Below are 17,359 nucleotides of genomic sequence, written 5' to 3'. Positions count from 1 at the left end.
TAAACATAAAGTGGCATAGTTTAAAGTGGCTAGTGGTACATGTATTGCATAAAGATGGCAAGATGCAGTAGATGATATAGAGTACAGTATATATACATATGAGATGGGTAATGTAGGGTATGTAAACATTGTATTAAGTGGCATTGCTTAAAGTGGCTAGTGGTACATTTTTACATAATTTCCATCAATTCCCATTTTTAAAGTGGCTGGAGTTGAGTCAGTATGTTGGCAGCGGCCGCTAAATGTTAGTGGTGGCTGTTTAACAGTCTGATGGCCTTGAAATAGAAGCTGTTTTTCAGTCTCTCGGTCCCTGCTTTGATGCACCTGTACTGACCTCGCCTTCTGGATGATAGCGGGGTGAACAGGCAGTGGCTTGGGTGGTTGTTGTCCTTGATGATCTTTATGGCCTTCCTGTGACATCGGGTGGTGTAGGTGTCCTGGAGGGCAGGTAGTTTGCCCCTGGTGATGCGTTCTGCAGACCTCACTACCCTCTGGAGAGCCTTACGGTTGTGGGCGGAGCAGTTGCCGTACCAGGCGGTGATACAGCCCGACAGGATGCTCTCGATTGTGCATCTGTAGAAGTTTGTGAGTGCTTTTGGTGACAAGCCGAATTTCTTCAGCCTCCTGAGGTTGAAGAGGCGCTGCTGCGCCTTCTTCACAACGCTGTCTGTGTGGGTGGACCAGTTCAGTTTGTCCGTGATGTGTACACCGAGGAACTTAAAACTTTCCACCTTCTCCACTACTGACCCGTCGATGTGGATAGGGGGGTGCTCCCTCTGCTGTTTCCTGAAGTCCACAATCATCTCCTTTGTTTTGTTGACGTTGAGTATGAGGTTATTTTCCTGACACCACACTCCGAGGGCCCTCACCTCCTCCCTGTAGGCCGTCTCGTCGTTGTTGGTGATCAAGCCTACCACTGTAGTGTCATCCGCAAACTTGATGATTGAGTTGGAGGCGTGCATGGCCACGCAGTCGTGGGTGAACAGGGAGTACAGGAGAGGGCTCAGAACGCACCCTTGTGGGGCCCCAGTGTTGAGGATCAGCGGGGTGGAGATGTTGTTACCTACCCTCACCACCTGGGGGCGGCCCGTCAGGAAGTCCAGGACCCAGTTGCACAGGGCGGGGTCGAGACCCAGGGTCTCGAGCTTGATGACGAGTTTGGAGGGTACTATGGTGTTAAATGCTGAGCTGTAATCGATGAACAGCATTCTCACATGGGTATTCCTCTTGTCCAGATGGGTTAGGGCAGTGTGCAGTGTGGTTGCGATTGCGTCGTCTGTGGACCTATTGGGTCGGTAAGCAAATTGGAGTGGGTCTAGGGTGTCCGGTAGGGTGGAGGTGATATGGTCCTTGACTAGTCTCTCAAAGCACTTCATGATGACGGAAGTGAGTGCTACGGGGCGGTAGTCGTTTAGCTCAGTTACCTTAGCTTTCTTGGGAACAGGAACAATGGTGGCCCTCTTGAAGCATGTGGGAACAGCAGACTGGGATAAGGATTGATTGAATATGTCCGTAAACACACCAGCCAGCTGGTCTGCGCATGCTCTGAGGACGCGGCTGGGAATGCCGTCTGGGCCTGCAGCCTTGCGAGGGTTAACACGTTTAAATGTTTTACTCACCTCGGCTGCAGTGAAGGAGAGCCCGCAGGTTTTGGTAGGGGGCCGTGTCAGTGGCACTGTATTGTCCTCAAAGCGGGCAAAAAAGTTGTTTAGCCTGTCTGGGAGCAAGACATCCTGGTCCTCGACGGGGCTGGTTTTCTTTTTGTAATCCGTGATTGACTGTAGACCCTGCCACATACCTCTTGTGTCTGAGCTGTTGAATTTCGACTCGATTTTGTCTCTGTACTGAGACTTAGCCTGTTTGATTGCCTTGCGGAGAGAATAGCTACACTGTTTGTATTCGGTCATGCTTCCGGTCACCTTGCCCTGGTTAAAAGCAGTGGTTCGCGCTTTCAGTTTCACGCGAATGCTGCCGTCAATCCACGGTTTCTGGTTTGGGAATGTTTTTATCGTTGCTGTGGGTACGACATCGTCAATGCACTTCCTAATGAACTCGCTCACCGAATCAGCATATTCGTCAATATTGTTGTTGGACGCGATGCGGAACATATTCCAATCCGCGTGATCGAAGCAGTCTTGAAGCGTGGATTCAGATTGGTCGGACCAGCGTTGAACAGACCTGAGCGCGGGAGCTTGTTGTTTGAGTTTTTGTTTGTAGGCTGGAATCAACAAAATGGAGTCGTGGTCAGCTTTTCCGAAAGGGGGGCGGGGGAGGGCTTTATAAGCGTCGCGGAAATTAGTATAACAATGGTCTAGTGTTTTTCCAGCCCTGGTAGCACAATCGATATGCTGATAGAATTTAGGGAGTTTTGTTTTTAGATTAGCCTTGTTAAAATCCCCAGCTACGATGAATGCAGCCTCAGGGTGTGTGGTTTCCAGTTTACAAAGAGTCAGATAAAGTTCGTTCAGGGCCATCGATGTGTCTGCTTGGGGGGGAATGTATACGGCTGTGATTATGATTGACGAGAATTCCCTTGGTAGATAATGCGGTCGACATTTGATTGTGAGGAGTTCTAGATCAGGTGAACAGAACGACTTGAGTTCTTGTGTGTTGTTATGATGATCACACCACTTCTCGTTAATCATAAGGCATACCCCCCCGCCCCTCTTCTTACCGGAAAGATGTTTGTTTCTGTCGGCGCGATGCATGAAGAAACCAGCTGGCTGCACCGACTCCGTTAGCGTCCCTTGAGTTAGCCATGTTTTCGTGAAGCAGAGCACGTTGCAATCCCTGATGTCTCTCTGGAATGCTACCCGTGCTCGGATTTCATCAACCTTATTGTCAAGAGACTGGACATTGGCGAGTAGTATGCTAGGGAGTGGAGCGCGATGTGCCCGTCTCCGAAGCCTGACCACGAGACCGCCACGTTTTCCCCTTTTTCGGCGTCGCACAGGGTCGCCGGCTGGGATCAGATCCATTGTATTGTGTGGAAGGCAAAACACTGGATCCGTTTCGGGAAAGTCATATTCCTGGTAGGAACGATGATGAGTTGACGTTAATCGTATATTCAGTAGTTCCTCCCGACTGTATGTAATGAAACCTAAGATTACCCGGGGTACCGATGTAAGAAATAACACGTAAAAAAACAAAATACTGCATATTTTCCAAGGAACACGGAGCGAGGCAGCCATCTCTTTTCGGCGCCGGAAGTAGGTTCAACCTACTGTAACCTACTGGCATGACCTAGAGAGATACAACCTACTGTAGCTTACTGGCATGACCTAGAGAGATACAACCTACTGTAGCCTACTGGCATGACCTAGAGAGATACAACCTACTGTAGTCTACTGGCATGACCTAGAGAGATACAACCTACTGTAACCTACTGGCAGGACCTAGAGAGATACAACCTACTGTAATCTACTGGCAGGACCTAGAGAGATACAACCTACTGTAACCGACTGGCATGACCTAGAGAGTTACAACCTACTGTAACCTACTGGCATGACCTAGAGAGATACAACCTACTGTAGCCTACTGGCATGACCTAGAGAGATACAACCTACTGTAGCCTACTGGCATGACCTAGAGAGTTACAACCTACTGTAACCTACTGGCATGACCTAGAGAGTTACAACCTACTGTAACCTACTGGCATGACCTAGAGAGATACAACCTACTGTAACCGACTGGCATGACCTAGAGAGTTACAACCTACTGTAACCTACTGGCATGACCTAGAGAGTTACAACCTACTGTAACCTACTGGCATGACCTAGAGAGTTACAACCTACTGTAACCTACTGGCATGACCTAGAGCGTTACAACCTACTGTAGCCTACTGGCATGACCTAGAGAGATAGAACCTACTGTAACCTACTGGCATGACCTAGAGAGTTACAACCTACTGTAACCTACTGGCATGACCTAGAGAGATACAACCTACTGTAGCCTACTGGCATGACCTAGAGCGTTACAACCTACTGTAGCCTACTGGCATGACCTAGAGCGTTACAACCTACTGTAGCCTACTGGCATGACCTAGAGCGTTACAACCTACTGTAGTCTACTGGCATGACCTAGAGAGATACAATCTACTGTAGCCTACTGGCTTGACCTAGAGAGCTAAAGTTGTACATTTCCTGGATTTTAAATGAATATTTTCCAGTAATAATGATAATTTGTATCTTCCTATCCACATGTGGGATCCCTCTCCTTTGTCGTCCTCTCTACACCAATAACAGACAACTACTGTTTGACTCCCAATCACGGCCGGATGTGATACAGCCTGGATTCGAACCAGGGACTGTAGTGACACCTCTTGCACTGAGATGCAGTGGCTTAGACCGCTGCGTCCGTGTGTGTTTAACTTTTTAACTGTACTAGAATGCTTAAAAGGCCGCTAAAATTTTAAATATCGGTTATCGGTATCGTTTTTTGGGGCAAGGAAAATATTGGATATCGGTATTGGCCAAAAATGTAATCTCGGTGCATCCCTTTATTCTAAAATGTATCACAATACCCCATAATGACATCACAATACCCCATAATGCCAAAGCAAAAACATGTTTAGGTTTTTTTCAAATGTATTGAAACTATTCCCCAGGATAACTAGTCTCAGAGTAATGTAAGATCCCAGGATAACTAGTCTCAGAGTAATGTAAGAACCCAGGATAACTAGTCTCAGAGTAATGTAAGAACCCAGGATAACTAGTCTCAGAGTAATGTAAGATCCCAGGATAACTCGTCTCAGAGTAATGTAAGATCCCAGGATAACTAGTCTCAGAGTAATGTAAGATGCTTGGAAAAAGAAGCTGAAAAGAATAACAGAACGGCACCATTAGAACTAAAATGTGTTGCCTGGATGTCAGACCCCCAACCCTCCAAACTGTAAATAAATAATAAAATGTCTCCTGGATGTCAGACCCCCAACCCTCCAAACTGTAAATAAATAATAAAATGTGTCTCCTGGATGTCAGACCCCCATCCCTCCAAACTGTAAATAAATAATAAAATGTGTCGCCTGGATGTCAGACCCCCATCCCTCCAAACTGTAAATAAATAATAAAATGTGTATCCTGGATGTCAGACCCTCAACCCTCCAAACTATAAATAAATAATAAAATGTGTCGCCTGGATGTCAGACCCCCAACCCTCCAAACTGTAAATAAATAATAAAATGTGTCTCCTTGGCAACATTAGAACCTCGGTACGTTTACTGTGTACTGGGTCGAGACAAAGGAATGATGTAAACAAATTATCCAAAATATTTTTGTCAATAGGACAGTATATAAACAAAGGACTGACCGAACCCCCTTTGGTGACTGAATGCTTGTAAGGAAAACTAGATGATCAAAACATTAGGTCACATCAAATAACCCTGAGTGGTTTCACCTCCTCCCAGACTATACTGGATACTACAGTTATAACTATACATAGCTATACAGGATACTACAGTTATACAGGATACTACAGTTATACAGGATACTACAGTTATACAGGATACTACAGTTATAACTATACATAGTTATACAGGATACTACATTTATACAGGATACTACAGTTATACAGGATACTACAGTTATAACTATACATAGCTATACAGGATACTACAGTTATACAGGATACTACAGTTATACAGGATACTACAGTTATAACTATACACAGTTATACAGGATACTACAGTTATAACTATACACAGTTATACAGGATACTACAGTTATAACTATACACAGTTATACAGGATACTACAGTAATAACTATACATAGTTATACAGGATACTACAGGTATACAGGATACTACAGTTATACAGGATACTACAGTTATACAGGATACTACAGTTATACTGGATACTACAGTTATAACTATACATAGTTATACATGATACTACAGTTATACAGGATACTACAGTTATACAGGATACTACAGTTATAACTATACACAGTTATACAGGATACTACAGTTATACAGGATACTACAGTTATAACTATACATAGGTATACAGGATACTACAGTTATAACTATACATAGTTATACAGGATACTACAGTTATACAGGATACTACAGTTATAACTATACATAGTTATACAGGATACTACAGTTATAACTATACATAGTTATACAGGATACTACAGTTATACTGGATACTACAGTTATACAGGATACTACAGTTATAACTATACATAGTTATACAGGATACTACAGCTATACAGGATACTACAGCTATACAGGATACTACAGCTATACAGGATACTACAGTTATAACTATACATAGTTATACTGGATACTACAGTTATACAGGATACTACAGTTATACAGGATACTACAGTTATAACTATACATAGTTATACAGGATACTACAGTTATACAGGATACTACAGTTATACAGGATACTACCGTTATACAGGATACTACAGTTATACAGGATACTACAGTTATACAGGATACTACAGTTATACAGGATACTACAGTTATAACTATACACAGTTATACAGGATACTACAGTTATACAGGATACTACAGTTATAACTATACACAGTTATACAGGATACTACAGTTATACAGGATACTACAGTTATAACTATACACAGTTATACAGGATACTACAGTTATACTGGATACTACAGTTATACTGGATACTACAGCTATACAGGATACTACAGTTATACAGGATACTACAGTTTTAACTATACATAGTTATACAGGATACTACAGTTATACAGGATACTACAGTTATAACTATACATAGGTATACAGGATACTACAGTTATAACTATACATAGTTATACAGGATACTACAGTTATACAGGATACTACAGTTATACAGGATACTACAGTTATACAGGATACTACAGTTATACAGGATACTACAGTTATACAGGATACTACAGTTATACAGGATACTACAGTTATACAGGGTACTACAGTTATAACTATACACAGTTATACAGGATACTACAGTTATAACTATACATAGTTATACAGGATACTACAGTTATACAGGATACTACAGTTATAACTATACATAGTTATACAGGATACTACAGTTATACAGGATACTACAGTTATACAGGATACTACAGTTATACAGGATACTACAGTTATACAGGGTACTACAGTTATAACTATACACAGTTATACAGGATACTACAGTTATAACTATACATAGTTATAGAGGATACTACAGTTATACAGGATACTACAGTTATAACTATACATAGTTATACAGGATACTACAGTTATACAGGATACTACAGTTATACAGGATACTACAGTTATACAGGATACTACAGTTATAACTATACATAGTTATTCCAAAGGTTGGCTACTTACTATCCACTGTTTGCAAGCCACCGTTGCTGATCTATTTTATTTATTTATTTCACCTTTATTTAACCCGGTAGGCAAGTTGAGAACAAGTTCTCATTTACAATTGCGACCTGGCCAAGATAAAGCAAAGCAGTTCGACACATACAAAAACACAGAGTTACACATGGAGTGTAACAAACATACAGTCAATAATACAGTAGAAAAATAAGTCTATATACAATGTGAGCAAATGAGGTAAATGCAAAAAAAGGCCATGGTGGCAAAGTAAATACAATATAGCAAGTAAAACACTGGAATGGTAGATTTGCAGTGGAAGAATGTGCAAAGTAGAAATACTGGGGTGCAAAGGAGCAAAATAAATAAATAAATACAGTAGGGGAAGAGGTAGTTGTTTGGGCTAAATTAAAGATGGGCTATGTACAGGTGCAGTAATCTGTGAGCTCCTCTGACAGCTGGTGCTTAAAGCTAGTGAGGGAGATAAGTGTTTCCAGTTTCAGAGATTTTTGTAGTTCGTTCCAGTCATTGGCAGCAGAGAAGTATGCTCCAGGAAGTATATCTCACTGGTCATCCCCAAAGCCAACACCTACTTTGGCCGCCTTTCCTTCCAGTTCTCTGCTGCCAATGACTGGAACGAATTGCAAAAATCGCTGAAGTTGGAGACTTATATCTCCCTCACTAGCTTTAAGAATCAACTATCTGAGCAGCTTACCGATCGCTGCAGCTGTACACAGCCCATCTGTAAGTAGCCCATCCAATGCTGACCTCATCCCCATGTTTTTATTTACTTTTTTTGCTCACACCAGTATTTATATATTATATATGTTATATATGTTACAGTCACATATATTCTACTTGCACATCATCATCTGCACATCTATCACTCCAGTGTTAATATGCTAAATTGTAATTACTTTGCTACTACGGCCTATTTATTGCCTTATTGCCTTTATTGCCTCTGTACTCCATTTGCACACACTGTATATAGATGTTTCTATTGTGTTATTGTCCTTTTGTTTATCCCAACTCTGTTGTTTTTGTGGCACTGCTGTGCTTTATCTTGGCCAGGTTGCATTTGTTAATGAGAGCTTGTTCTCAGCTGGTTAAATAAAGGTGAGAATGAAAATGTATGAATTGTTCATGACGTCCTCCAGTGATTAAAAAAATAAAAATAAACGTTTCCTGTTGAAAGTGATATATAAATACAGTAAAGTATAAACACACTAAAGGGAAACAAATAAATGTTTTGAGCAAAATAGTGTTTTTTTAGACAACTGCAAACTAGAAGGAGTGAGTGATGTCATAGTAAGGCCTTCAAGGGCTTGATGGGAAGTCGTGATGTCATCCAATAGGAGACTGATCTTCATGTGAATATTCATTATTCTTTTTTAAATCCTTCCTGTTCTGTCAAGTTGGTTGTTGATCATTGCTAGAAAGCCATTTTCAAGTCTTTCCATAGACTTTCAAGATGATTTAAGTCCAAACTGTAACTAGGCCACTCAGGAACATTCAATGTCATCTTGGTTTGCTCCTCCGGTGTAGATTTGGCCTTGTGGTTTAGGTTATTGTCCTGTTAGGACAGTTTTTTGTATTCAGATCTCTGAAATGCACTCTACCTACGTAACATTTAGTTTCCTTATGTTATGCTGGGAAAGCAGTTTTCATAGGCACAGAAATTCTAAATAATTTCAGAGTTTGCTAAATCCAATGGTTCTAACCGAAAGTCCCCTTAACTTTATTGACAACACCCAAATGGATACTGTCATTAATGTGGTTCTTCAATAATTACACATAATTCTTAATACTGTAGCTGTTTAGTTAGTCACATGTTCATCGATCATCAGCTGATCCAGGAAATCATTTTCAGAATGACAGTCACATGACAAACATCACCACATGCAACAACAACCAAAGTGCTTCTTCATTCATTACTCTGGTAAAGACAGTTATGCCGTGCTCCACATTGGATCCAACATCCCTAACAAATTGATGCTTATAATTTTATTGTCTGATTGATTTACAGTAGGTTCTCGTTAGTCTGTTTGGACACAGAGATACTTAGCTCATAATGTGTAGAGAACTGTTCCTTGATGGATAGGCTATTGTACAACACACAGAGCTATTTTCCTTTATTTGTTGTTAGGTGAAGTTATGGGTCCTACAGTAGGTCTATGTTATTGTTAGGTGAAGTTATGGGTCCTACAGTAGGTCTATGTTAGGTGAAGTTATGGGTCCTACAGTAGGTCTATGTTGTTGTTAGGTGAAGTTATGGGTCCTACAGTAGGTCTATGTTATTGTTAGGTGAAGTTATGGGTCCTACAGTAGGTCTATGTTTGGTGAAGTTATGGGTCCTACAGTAGGTCTATGCTGTTGTTGTTAGGTGAAGTTATGGGTTCTACAGTAGGTCTATGTTGTTAGGTGAAGTTATGGGTTCTACAGTAGGTCTATGTTAGGTGAAGTTATGGGTCCTACAGTAGGTCTATGTTGTTGTTAGGTGAAGTTATGGGTCCTACAGTAGGTCTATGTTTGGTGAAGTTATGGGTCCTACAGTAGGTCTGTGTTATTGTTAGGTAATATTTTGGGTCCTACAGTAGGTCTATGTTTGGTGAAGTTATGGGTCCTACATTAGGTCTATGTTATTGTTAGGTAATGTTATGGGTCCTACAGTAGGTCTATGTTGTTGTTATGGGTCCTAGAGTACACTATGTGTGTCATGCAATAACAACCAAAGTGCTTCTTCGTTCATTACAGGTATATTTGTTGTTAGGTGAAGTTATGGGCCAATTTGGCAAACAGTGTACAAACCCTCATTGTCAGGTTGATGGAAAAGCTAGACAAAGAGCATTTTACTGGTTGAAGTGTTTTTTAAATACAAAGCGGTTGATTTGCGATGATGACATAAACATTATATTAAGCAGGACATTCAAACGAGCCTTACAATTATAATCCAAAGTAGTGTGAAATGTACTCATAAGCAACCTGGAAATGGAGGCTACTCCCATGAGTTTTCCCCCATTCACATTCAGAATACATTGTGAAAAACTAAAATCTTTGCTCACCATTTTTGCTCCAGGCAGATATACTACATCCATAACTAGTGGTTTCCTCATTAGCAGATATACTACATCCATAACTAGTGGTTTCCTCATTACCAGATATACTACATCCATAACTAGTGGTTTCCTCATTACTAGATATACTACATCCATAACTAGTGGTTTCCTCATTACCAGATATACTACATCCATAACTAGTGGTTTCCTCATTACCAGATATACTACATCCATAACTAGTGGTTTCCTCATTAGCAGATATACTACATCCATAACTAGTGGTTTCCTCATTACCAGATATACTACATCCATAACTAGTGGTTTCCTCATTAGCAGATATACTACATCCATAACTAGTGGTTTCCTCATTACCAGATATACTACATCCATAACTAGTGGTTTCCTCATTAGCAGATATACTACATCCATAACTAGTGGTTTCCTCATTAGCAGATATACTACATCCATAACTAGTGGTTTCCTCATTACCAGATATACTACATCCATAACTAGTGGTTTCCTCATTAGCAGATATACTACATCCATAACTAGTGGTTTCCTCATTACCAGATATACTACATCCATAACTAGTGGTTTCCTCATTAGCAGATATACTACATCCATAACTAGAGGTTTCCTCATTACCAGATATACTACATCCATAACTAGTGGTTTCCTCATTAGCAGATATACTACATCCATAACTAGTGGTTTCCTCATTAGCAGATATACTACATCCATAACTAGAGGTTTCCTCATTACCAGATATACTACGTCCATAACTAGTGGTTTCCTCATTAGCAGATATACTACATCCATAACTAGTGGTTTCCTCATTAGCAGATATACTACATCCATAACTAGTGGTTTCCTCATTAGCAGATATACTACATCCATAACTAGTGGTTTCCACATTACCGGATATACTACATCCATAACTAGTGGTTTCTTCATTAGCAGATATACTACATCCATAACTAGTGGTTTCCTCATTAGCAGGGAGGAGTTTCTACAACCAGATTGTTTGTGCATTGCCACAATTTCAGCAAACGCAGAAAAGGGCCTATAACTTCTTCGGGGGCAGCATTTTCACTTTTGGATAAATAGCGTGCCCAATTTCAACTTCCTTCTACTCATCCCCAGAATATAAAATATGCATATTATTAGTATTATTAGATTTGGATAGAAAACACTCTGAAGTTTCTAAAACTGTTTGAATCATGTCTGTGAGCATAACAGAAGAAACCCTGAGGACAAACCATTCATATTTTTTATTTTTTTGAGGTCACTGTCTTTTCAATGAGTTTCATTGGGAAACCAGATTTCTAAGGGACTTGTTTGTAGTTCCTACCACTTCCACTGGATGTCACCAGTCTTTCGAAATTGGTTGAGGTTATTCCTTTGTGTAATGAAGAAGTACGGCCATAGTAAAGGAGGGTCACTTGAAGTAAATTGTTTGAGAGAGGCACATTACCAAAAAAGTTGCGTCAGTTTGTTTTCTTTTTGTATTGAACACAGATCATCCCGTCTTCAATTTGATCAATTTATTAATGTTTAAAAATACCTAACGTTGTATTACAAAAGTAGTTTGAAATGTTTTGGTAAAGTTTCCTTGTAACTTTTGATATATTTTGTAGTAACGTTGCGCAAGTTGGAAGCTGTGTTTTTCTGGATGAAACGTGCCAAATAAATTGACATTTTGGATATATATCGACGGAATTAATCGAACAAAAGGACCATTTGTGATGTTTGTGGGACATATTGGAGTGCCAACAAAATAATTTCGTCAAAGGTAAGGCATGAATTATATTTGTATTTCTGCGTTTTGTGTCGTGCCTGCAGTGTTGAAATATGCTACTCTCTTTGTTTACTGTTGTAAACAGATAATAGCATCTTATGCTTTCACCGAAAAGCCTTTTTGAAATCTGACATGTTGGCTGGATTCACAACGAGTGTAGCTTTAATTTGGTATCTTAAATGTGTGATTTAATGAAAGTTTGATCTTTATATCATTTTATTTGAATATGGAGCTCTGTATTTTCCCTGGCTATTGGCCAGGTGGGACGATTGCGCACCACCTACCCCAGAGAGGTTAAGACAATTGTCGAATAATTTTAACATTCATTACAGACATCAATTGTTGTACAACATCATGGCTACGCTGTTGACATCACCTTTTACAGTGGATTACCGCTGTTGTGGGCCTTTAATCATCTGTCTGACTTTGTTGTTCACACAGGAGAGATAAGGGACTATCGTGGATCCTCTGGGGAGCCTCAACAACCTCATGATGCTGAAGAGGCAGAGAAGAGTCTCTCCAGATCAGAACACTTCAAGAAACACCAGCAGAGATCCACAGGGAAGAGAACTCACTGCTGCTCTGACTGTGGGAAGAGATTCACCTCATCAGGCATTAAAATTCATCAGAGAACACACACAGGAGAGAAACCTTATAGCTGTGGTCAATGTGGGAAGAGATGTACTACATCTGTCCATCTGACTCTACACCAGAGAATACACACAGGAGAGAAACCTTACAGCTGTGGTCAATGTGGGAAGAGTTTTTTTCAATCTAGTGATCTAAAAGTGCACCAGAGAACACACACAGGAGAGAAACCTTATAGCTGTGGTCAATGTGGGAAGAGTTTTACTACATCTAGCCATCTGACTCGACACCAGAGAACACACACAGGAGAGAAACCTTACAGCTGTGGTCAATGTGGGAAGAGTTTTACTACATCTAGCAATCTGACTCTACACCAGAGAACACACACAGGAGAGAAACCTTACAGCTGTGGTCAATGTGGGAAGAGTTTTACTACATATGGCCAGGTTACATTACACCAGAGAACACACACAGGAGAGAAACCTTACAGCTGTGGTCAATGTGGGAAGAGTTTTGGTGCATCTAGCACTCTGACTCTACACCAGAGAACACACACAGGAGAGAAACCTTACAGCTGTGGTCAATGTGGGAAGAGTTTTGGTGCATCTCGCACTCTGACTCTACACCAGAGAACACACACAGGAGAGAAACCTTACAGCTGTGGTCAATGTGGGAAGAGTTTTACAATATCTAGCAATCTGACTCTACACCAGAGAACACACACAGGAGAGAAACCTTACAGCTGTGGTCAATGTGGGAAGAGTTTTGGTGCATCTCGCACTCTGACTCTACACCAGAGAACACACACAGGAGAGAAACCTTACAGCTGTGGTCAATGTGGGAAGAGTTTTACAATATCTAGCAATCTGACTCTACACCAGAGAACACACACAGGAGAGAAACCGTATAGCTGTGGTCAATGTGGGAAGAGTTTTGGTGCATCTAGCACTCTGACTATACACCAGAGAACACACACAGGAGAGAAACCTTACAGCTGTGGTCAATGTGGGAAGAGATGTACTACATCTGGCCATCTGACTCTACACCAGAGAATACACACAGGAGAGAAACCTTACAGCTGTGGTCAATGTGGGAAGAGTTTTTTTCAATCTAGTCATCTAAAAGTGCACCAGAGAACACACACAGGAGAGAAACCTTACAGCTGTGGTCAATGTGGGAAGAGTTTTACTACATCTAGCAATCTGACTCTACACCAGAGAATACACACAGGAGAGAATCCGTATAGCTGTGGTCAATGTGGGAAGAGTTTTGGTCGATCTGGCCAGCTGACATTACACCAGAGAATACACACAGGAGAGAAACCTTACAGCTGTGGTCAATGTGGGAAGAGTTTTACTACATCTAGCAATCTGACTCTACACCAGAGAATACACACAGGAGAGAACCCGTATAGCTGTGGTCAATGTGGGAAGAATTTTGGTCGATCTGGCCAGCTGACATTACACCAGAGAATACACACAGGAGAGAAACCTTATAGCTGACAAGAGACAAAGATCTCTGATCAAAGGAGTTATTTCGTGATATCAATGAAATGATGTCACAATGTAGAATGTTTTAACATTGAAGTATGAGTATTTTAATGATGTCACAATGTAGAACCCTAAACGTTTGTCCCCTGTTCTATTGATTTCAACATGATATGGATATTAGCCTCAGGGGGAAAATCAAGGCTCTGAAATGGAAGAATACTATTTATGTGATTTAAAAAAAAAGTGACTAACACAAAAAGAGTTTTGTTACACTTACCATGTTGGTGACCCACTTGAATCAAAATGCAACACTTCAAAATGTAGCTAGCTGTTTTCTACAAGTTGTCCTCTAACCAGGGATGTACACATTACTCCCAGATTCCGTGTGATTTTTGAGCTGTTAGTTTTAACAGGACGTGCAACCTCATCTCCCTCTTCTCGGCACAATTGATTTTAACATGATATCGTTGAGTGATGACAGAATGTAGCTGACTGTCTTCTGCAGGTTGTCCTCTTATCAGTGAGGTTAAAGATATCTCCAATTTCCATGTTTTCTTTGTTGTTGTGTTAGTTTCAACAGCACGTACAACCTAATTTCCCCCCTAATCGATATCAGTGATTTATTGCTACTTGTCAAAACAACAGCGTTTTTGGTGCTTGTGCAGTTTATAAGGAGCTTGTTTATATAAGTAATATGATTATTGTGGCAGATGTTTGTGTATATAGCACATTTTACATTTAGGTTTTCAATTTATTAAAAAATACAATTATTGTGAGAGATGTTTGTGTATATACCACATGTTAGGTTTTCAATTGATCCCAAACTGTTTCTGCATATTGGTTATTGATTTGTCACAAAACAAACTGTGTTTTGACATTGGGCTATCCCACCTAGCAAAATGTAATTGAAAATCCGACTATGCAATCAAATATTTCATATTTACATTTCATGTAACATTTACTAATTATATGATATTTATTCATGCAACCAACTGACAATTTTTGGGTACAATTATATTGACATTGTTGCCCTGTTTTTAGAATATCAGGGTTAATTCTCTCGTGCCAATCCAAATGTACTAGAGCATGACATTGGGTACTGGGCCCTGATCCAACAACATGCCTATCTAGTGAACCCTGAAAAGAGAGAGGCTCCGCAGTGAGGTGGAAAGTTACTACGGATATTGCAGGAGTTTCCTCTTGAAATCAGACATGTCCGTGGTGAGAACAACCTGGTTGCTGATTGTCTCAAGGGGGACAGTCAAAATGTTTTGTGTTTTGTGTTTAGCCAGTGCATTGCCATGGATCACAGTTTATTTTTACTGCACGTTTTTCCGTATTGGAGATGAGTTTTGTTTGGGCTCGTTCCAAGGGGACGAGAGTTCTAGAAGCTAGTCAGTTTTAGGAAGACGAGAGTTCTAGAAGCTGGTGAGTTCTAGAAGCTATAGAAAGAAAAATCTTTGTGGGAATAATAAAAATTAAATATTGTTTTTAATTGTTGTTTGCCAGTAGACAGACACCATGTTTATATTGGTGACGGTGAAGCATTGTAGTTGATTATAATGTGAAATGGAAGTTGTTTTCTGTTGTTGGTGAGCAAACTCTTAAGGTGTTAGTTAGTCTTTGGTTTTTCCATTTATGTTTTGAGGTTGGACTTTAGCTCGTTAGCACGTAGGATGCACTGATAAGTGTCACCTCGTTAGTCAGTATGTGTTACACCTGTGCTGGCTTGTCCAGCTCGTTAGTGGGAAGGTGTTTCACCTGAGCTGCTCCAGGTTCTATTTAAGAGTGTCTGGCCCAGTGCTCCAGTTGTCTTGATAGATGTGGAGAGTCAACACCTTTAGTTGCTCCACCTTTTTGGTTTGCTTCCCGTCTTTAAGTTTGGTGTGGGTTTTTCTTTTGTTTGCCTCTTCTTTGGCAGATTTAGTGGGTCTCATGGTTGGTGTCTTTTAGGTCCCAGTTGTTGTTACTAGTCAACTTTCAGTGGACACCCCCATAGTGTCTTTGAGAACCCCTCCTAAAAAACAAACTTATTTTGGGTTGGATATTTCATCCAATTAGTGTTTTAATCAATGGCATTTCCTTAGAATGCCCATTTGTCTTTCAGTTGTTAATCTTGTTTTTTTTATCCTGTTATTTTTGTGTACTAAATATTTCAGTTTTTTCATTGTTTTCTCCTGTGAAGCCATTGTGTTGCATCCATGTCTGAAATGTGCTGTATAAATAAAGCTTGATTTGATTTCAACAAATGAACCCAATGACTGACCAATCAACAGACTCTTGGTCCATCTTAGTATGAAAATCAGTATCAATCCCACTTTTCAAGCCTGCTGAAGGCGTGGTGGAGTAGTACACACTACTCCCGGCTCTACCAGGGGATTGAGGTGGTCTCCCACAGCTCTGCTGGTGGAGTGGTAAACACCACCCCAGGCTCTACCAGGGGCTTGAGGTGGTCTCCCACAGCTCTGCTTATGTCATGTTCTGTGGCCTTGCCGTTCCATTTCTTGACTGCCCCTGCAACACAGAGAGAAACACATTTAGTCATATTATATAAAACACTCAAAGTAATGGATATGTAGCATCTATGGCCTCAGTAACACCTGGCACCTAAATGTGACTTCTGTCATCTGATCACTCCAAGCTGCATTAGGTTCAGATCTACCAGGATGGGCCTTTGACATAGTCTGGATGCAGTCAGGCCACTGAATATGCATCAGCAATGTAAAGAGATGGGGTGAATGAGTGGGGAAAAGTACATTTGACACAAATGACCTTCATAGAACAAATGTTTGTGTCTGAGGGGAAATTAACTTTCATACAGCCAAAAGGGGTGAGAAATTACACCAATATCAGTGGACAATTTGCAATAATGTAAATAAACATGGATTATGGAACATGTTCTCGTTTGCTGACGTGATGAACCGCTAAGGGGACACAAATATTTGCCATCTAAACCAGGTGTGACCTCTCACCTCTCTGGCTGTAGAAGTGTTCTTCCTAACCAGTCCCTCAACAGCTCTCTGACTGAGCTCCACCCTCACTGGGTCTTCAGAGGAGAGGAAGGCTGAGGAAGGATGGAAGGATGAATGGATCAGTCAGTCAA

The 17,359-nt window shown here is 40.6% G+C and overlaps 2 protein-coding genes across 2 annotated transcripts in view; both read left to right on the top strand.

The window, feature by feature from the left end:
• The window catches only part of LOC139548984 (zinc finger protein 180-like), a 347,214-nt gene that overhangs the window by 116,413 nt on the left and 213,442 nt on the right, over positions 1-17,359 (top strand). The window lies entirely within an intron of this gene.
• LOC139542195 (zinc finger protein 420-like) lies at positions 5,138-16,505 on the top strand. Its single transcript, XM_071347338.1, has 2 exons — positions 5,138-5,163; positions 12,621-16,505. Exons 1-2 carry the CDS (start codon positions 5,138-5,140, stop codon positions 14,266-14,268), a joined length of 1,674 nt encoding a protein of 557 aa, XP_071203439.1. The 3' UTR covers positions 14,269-16,505.

This window comes from Salvelinus alpinus, chromosome 2 (assembly GCF_045679555.1).
Source record: "Salvelinus alpinus chromosome 2, SLU_Salpinus.1, whole genome shotgun sequence".
Lineage (NCBI taxonomy): Eukaryota > Metazoa > Chordata > Actinopteri > Salmoniformes > Salmonidae > Salvelinus > Salvelinus alpinus.
This window is presented reverse-complemented; position numbering and strand designations above follow the sequence as displayed.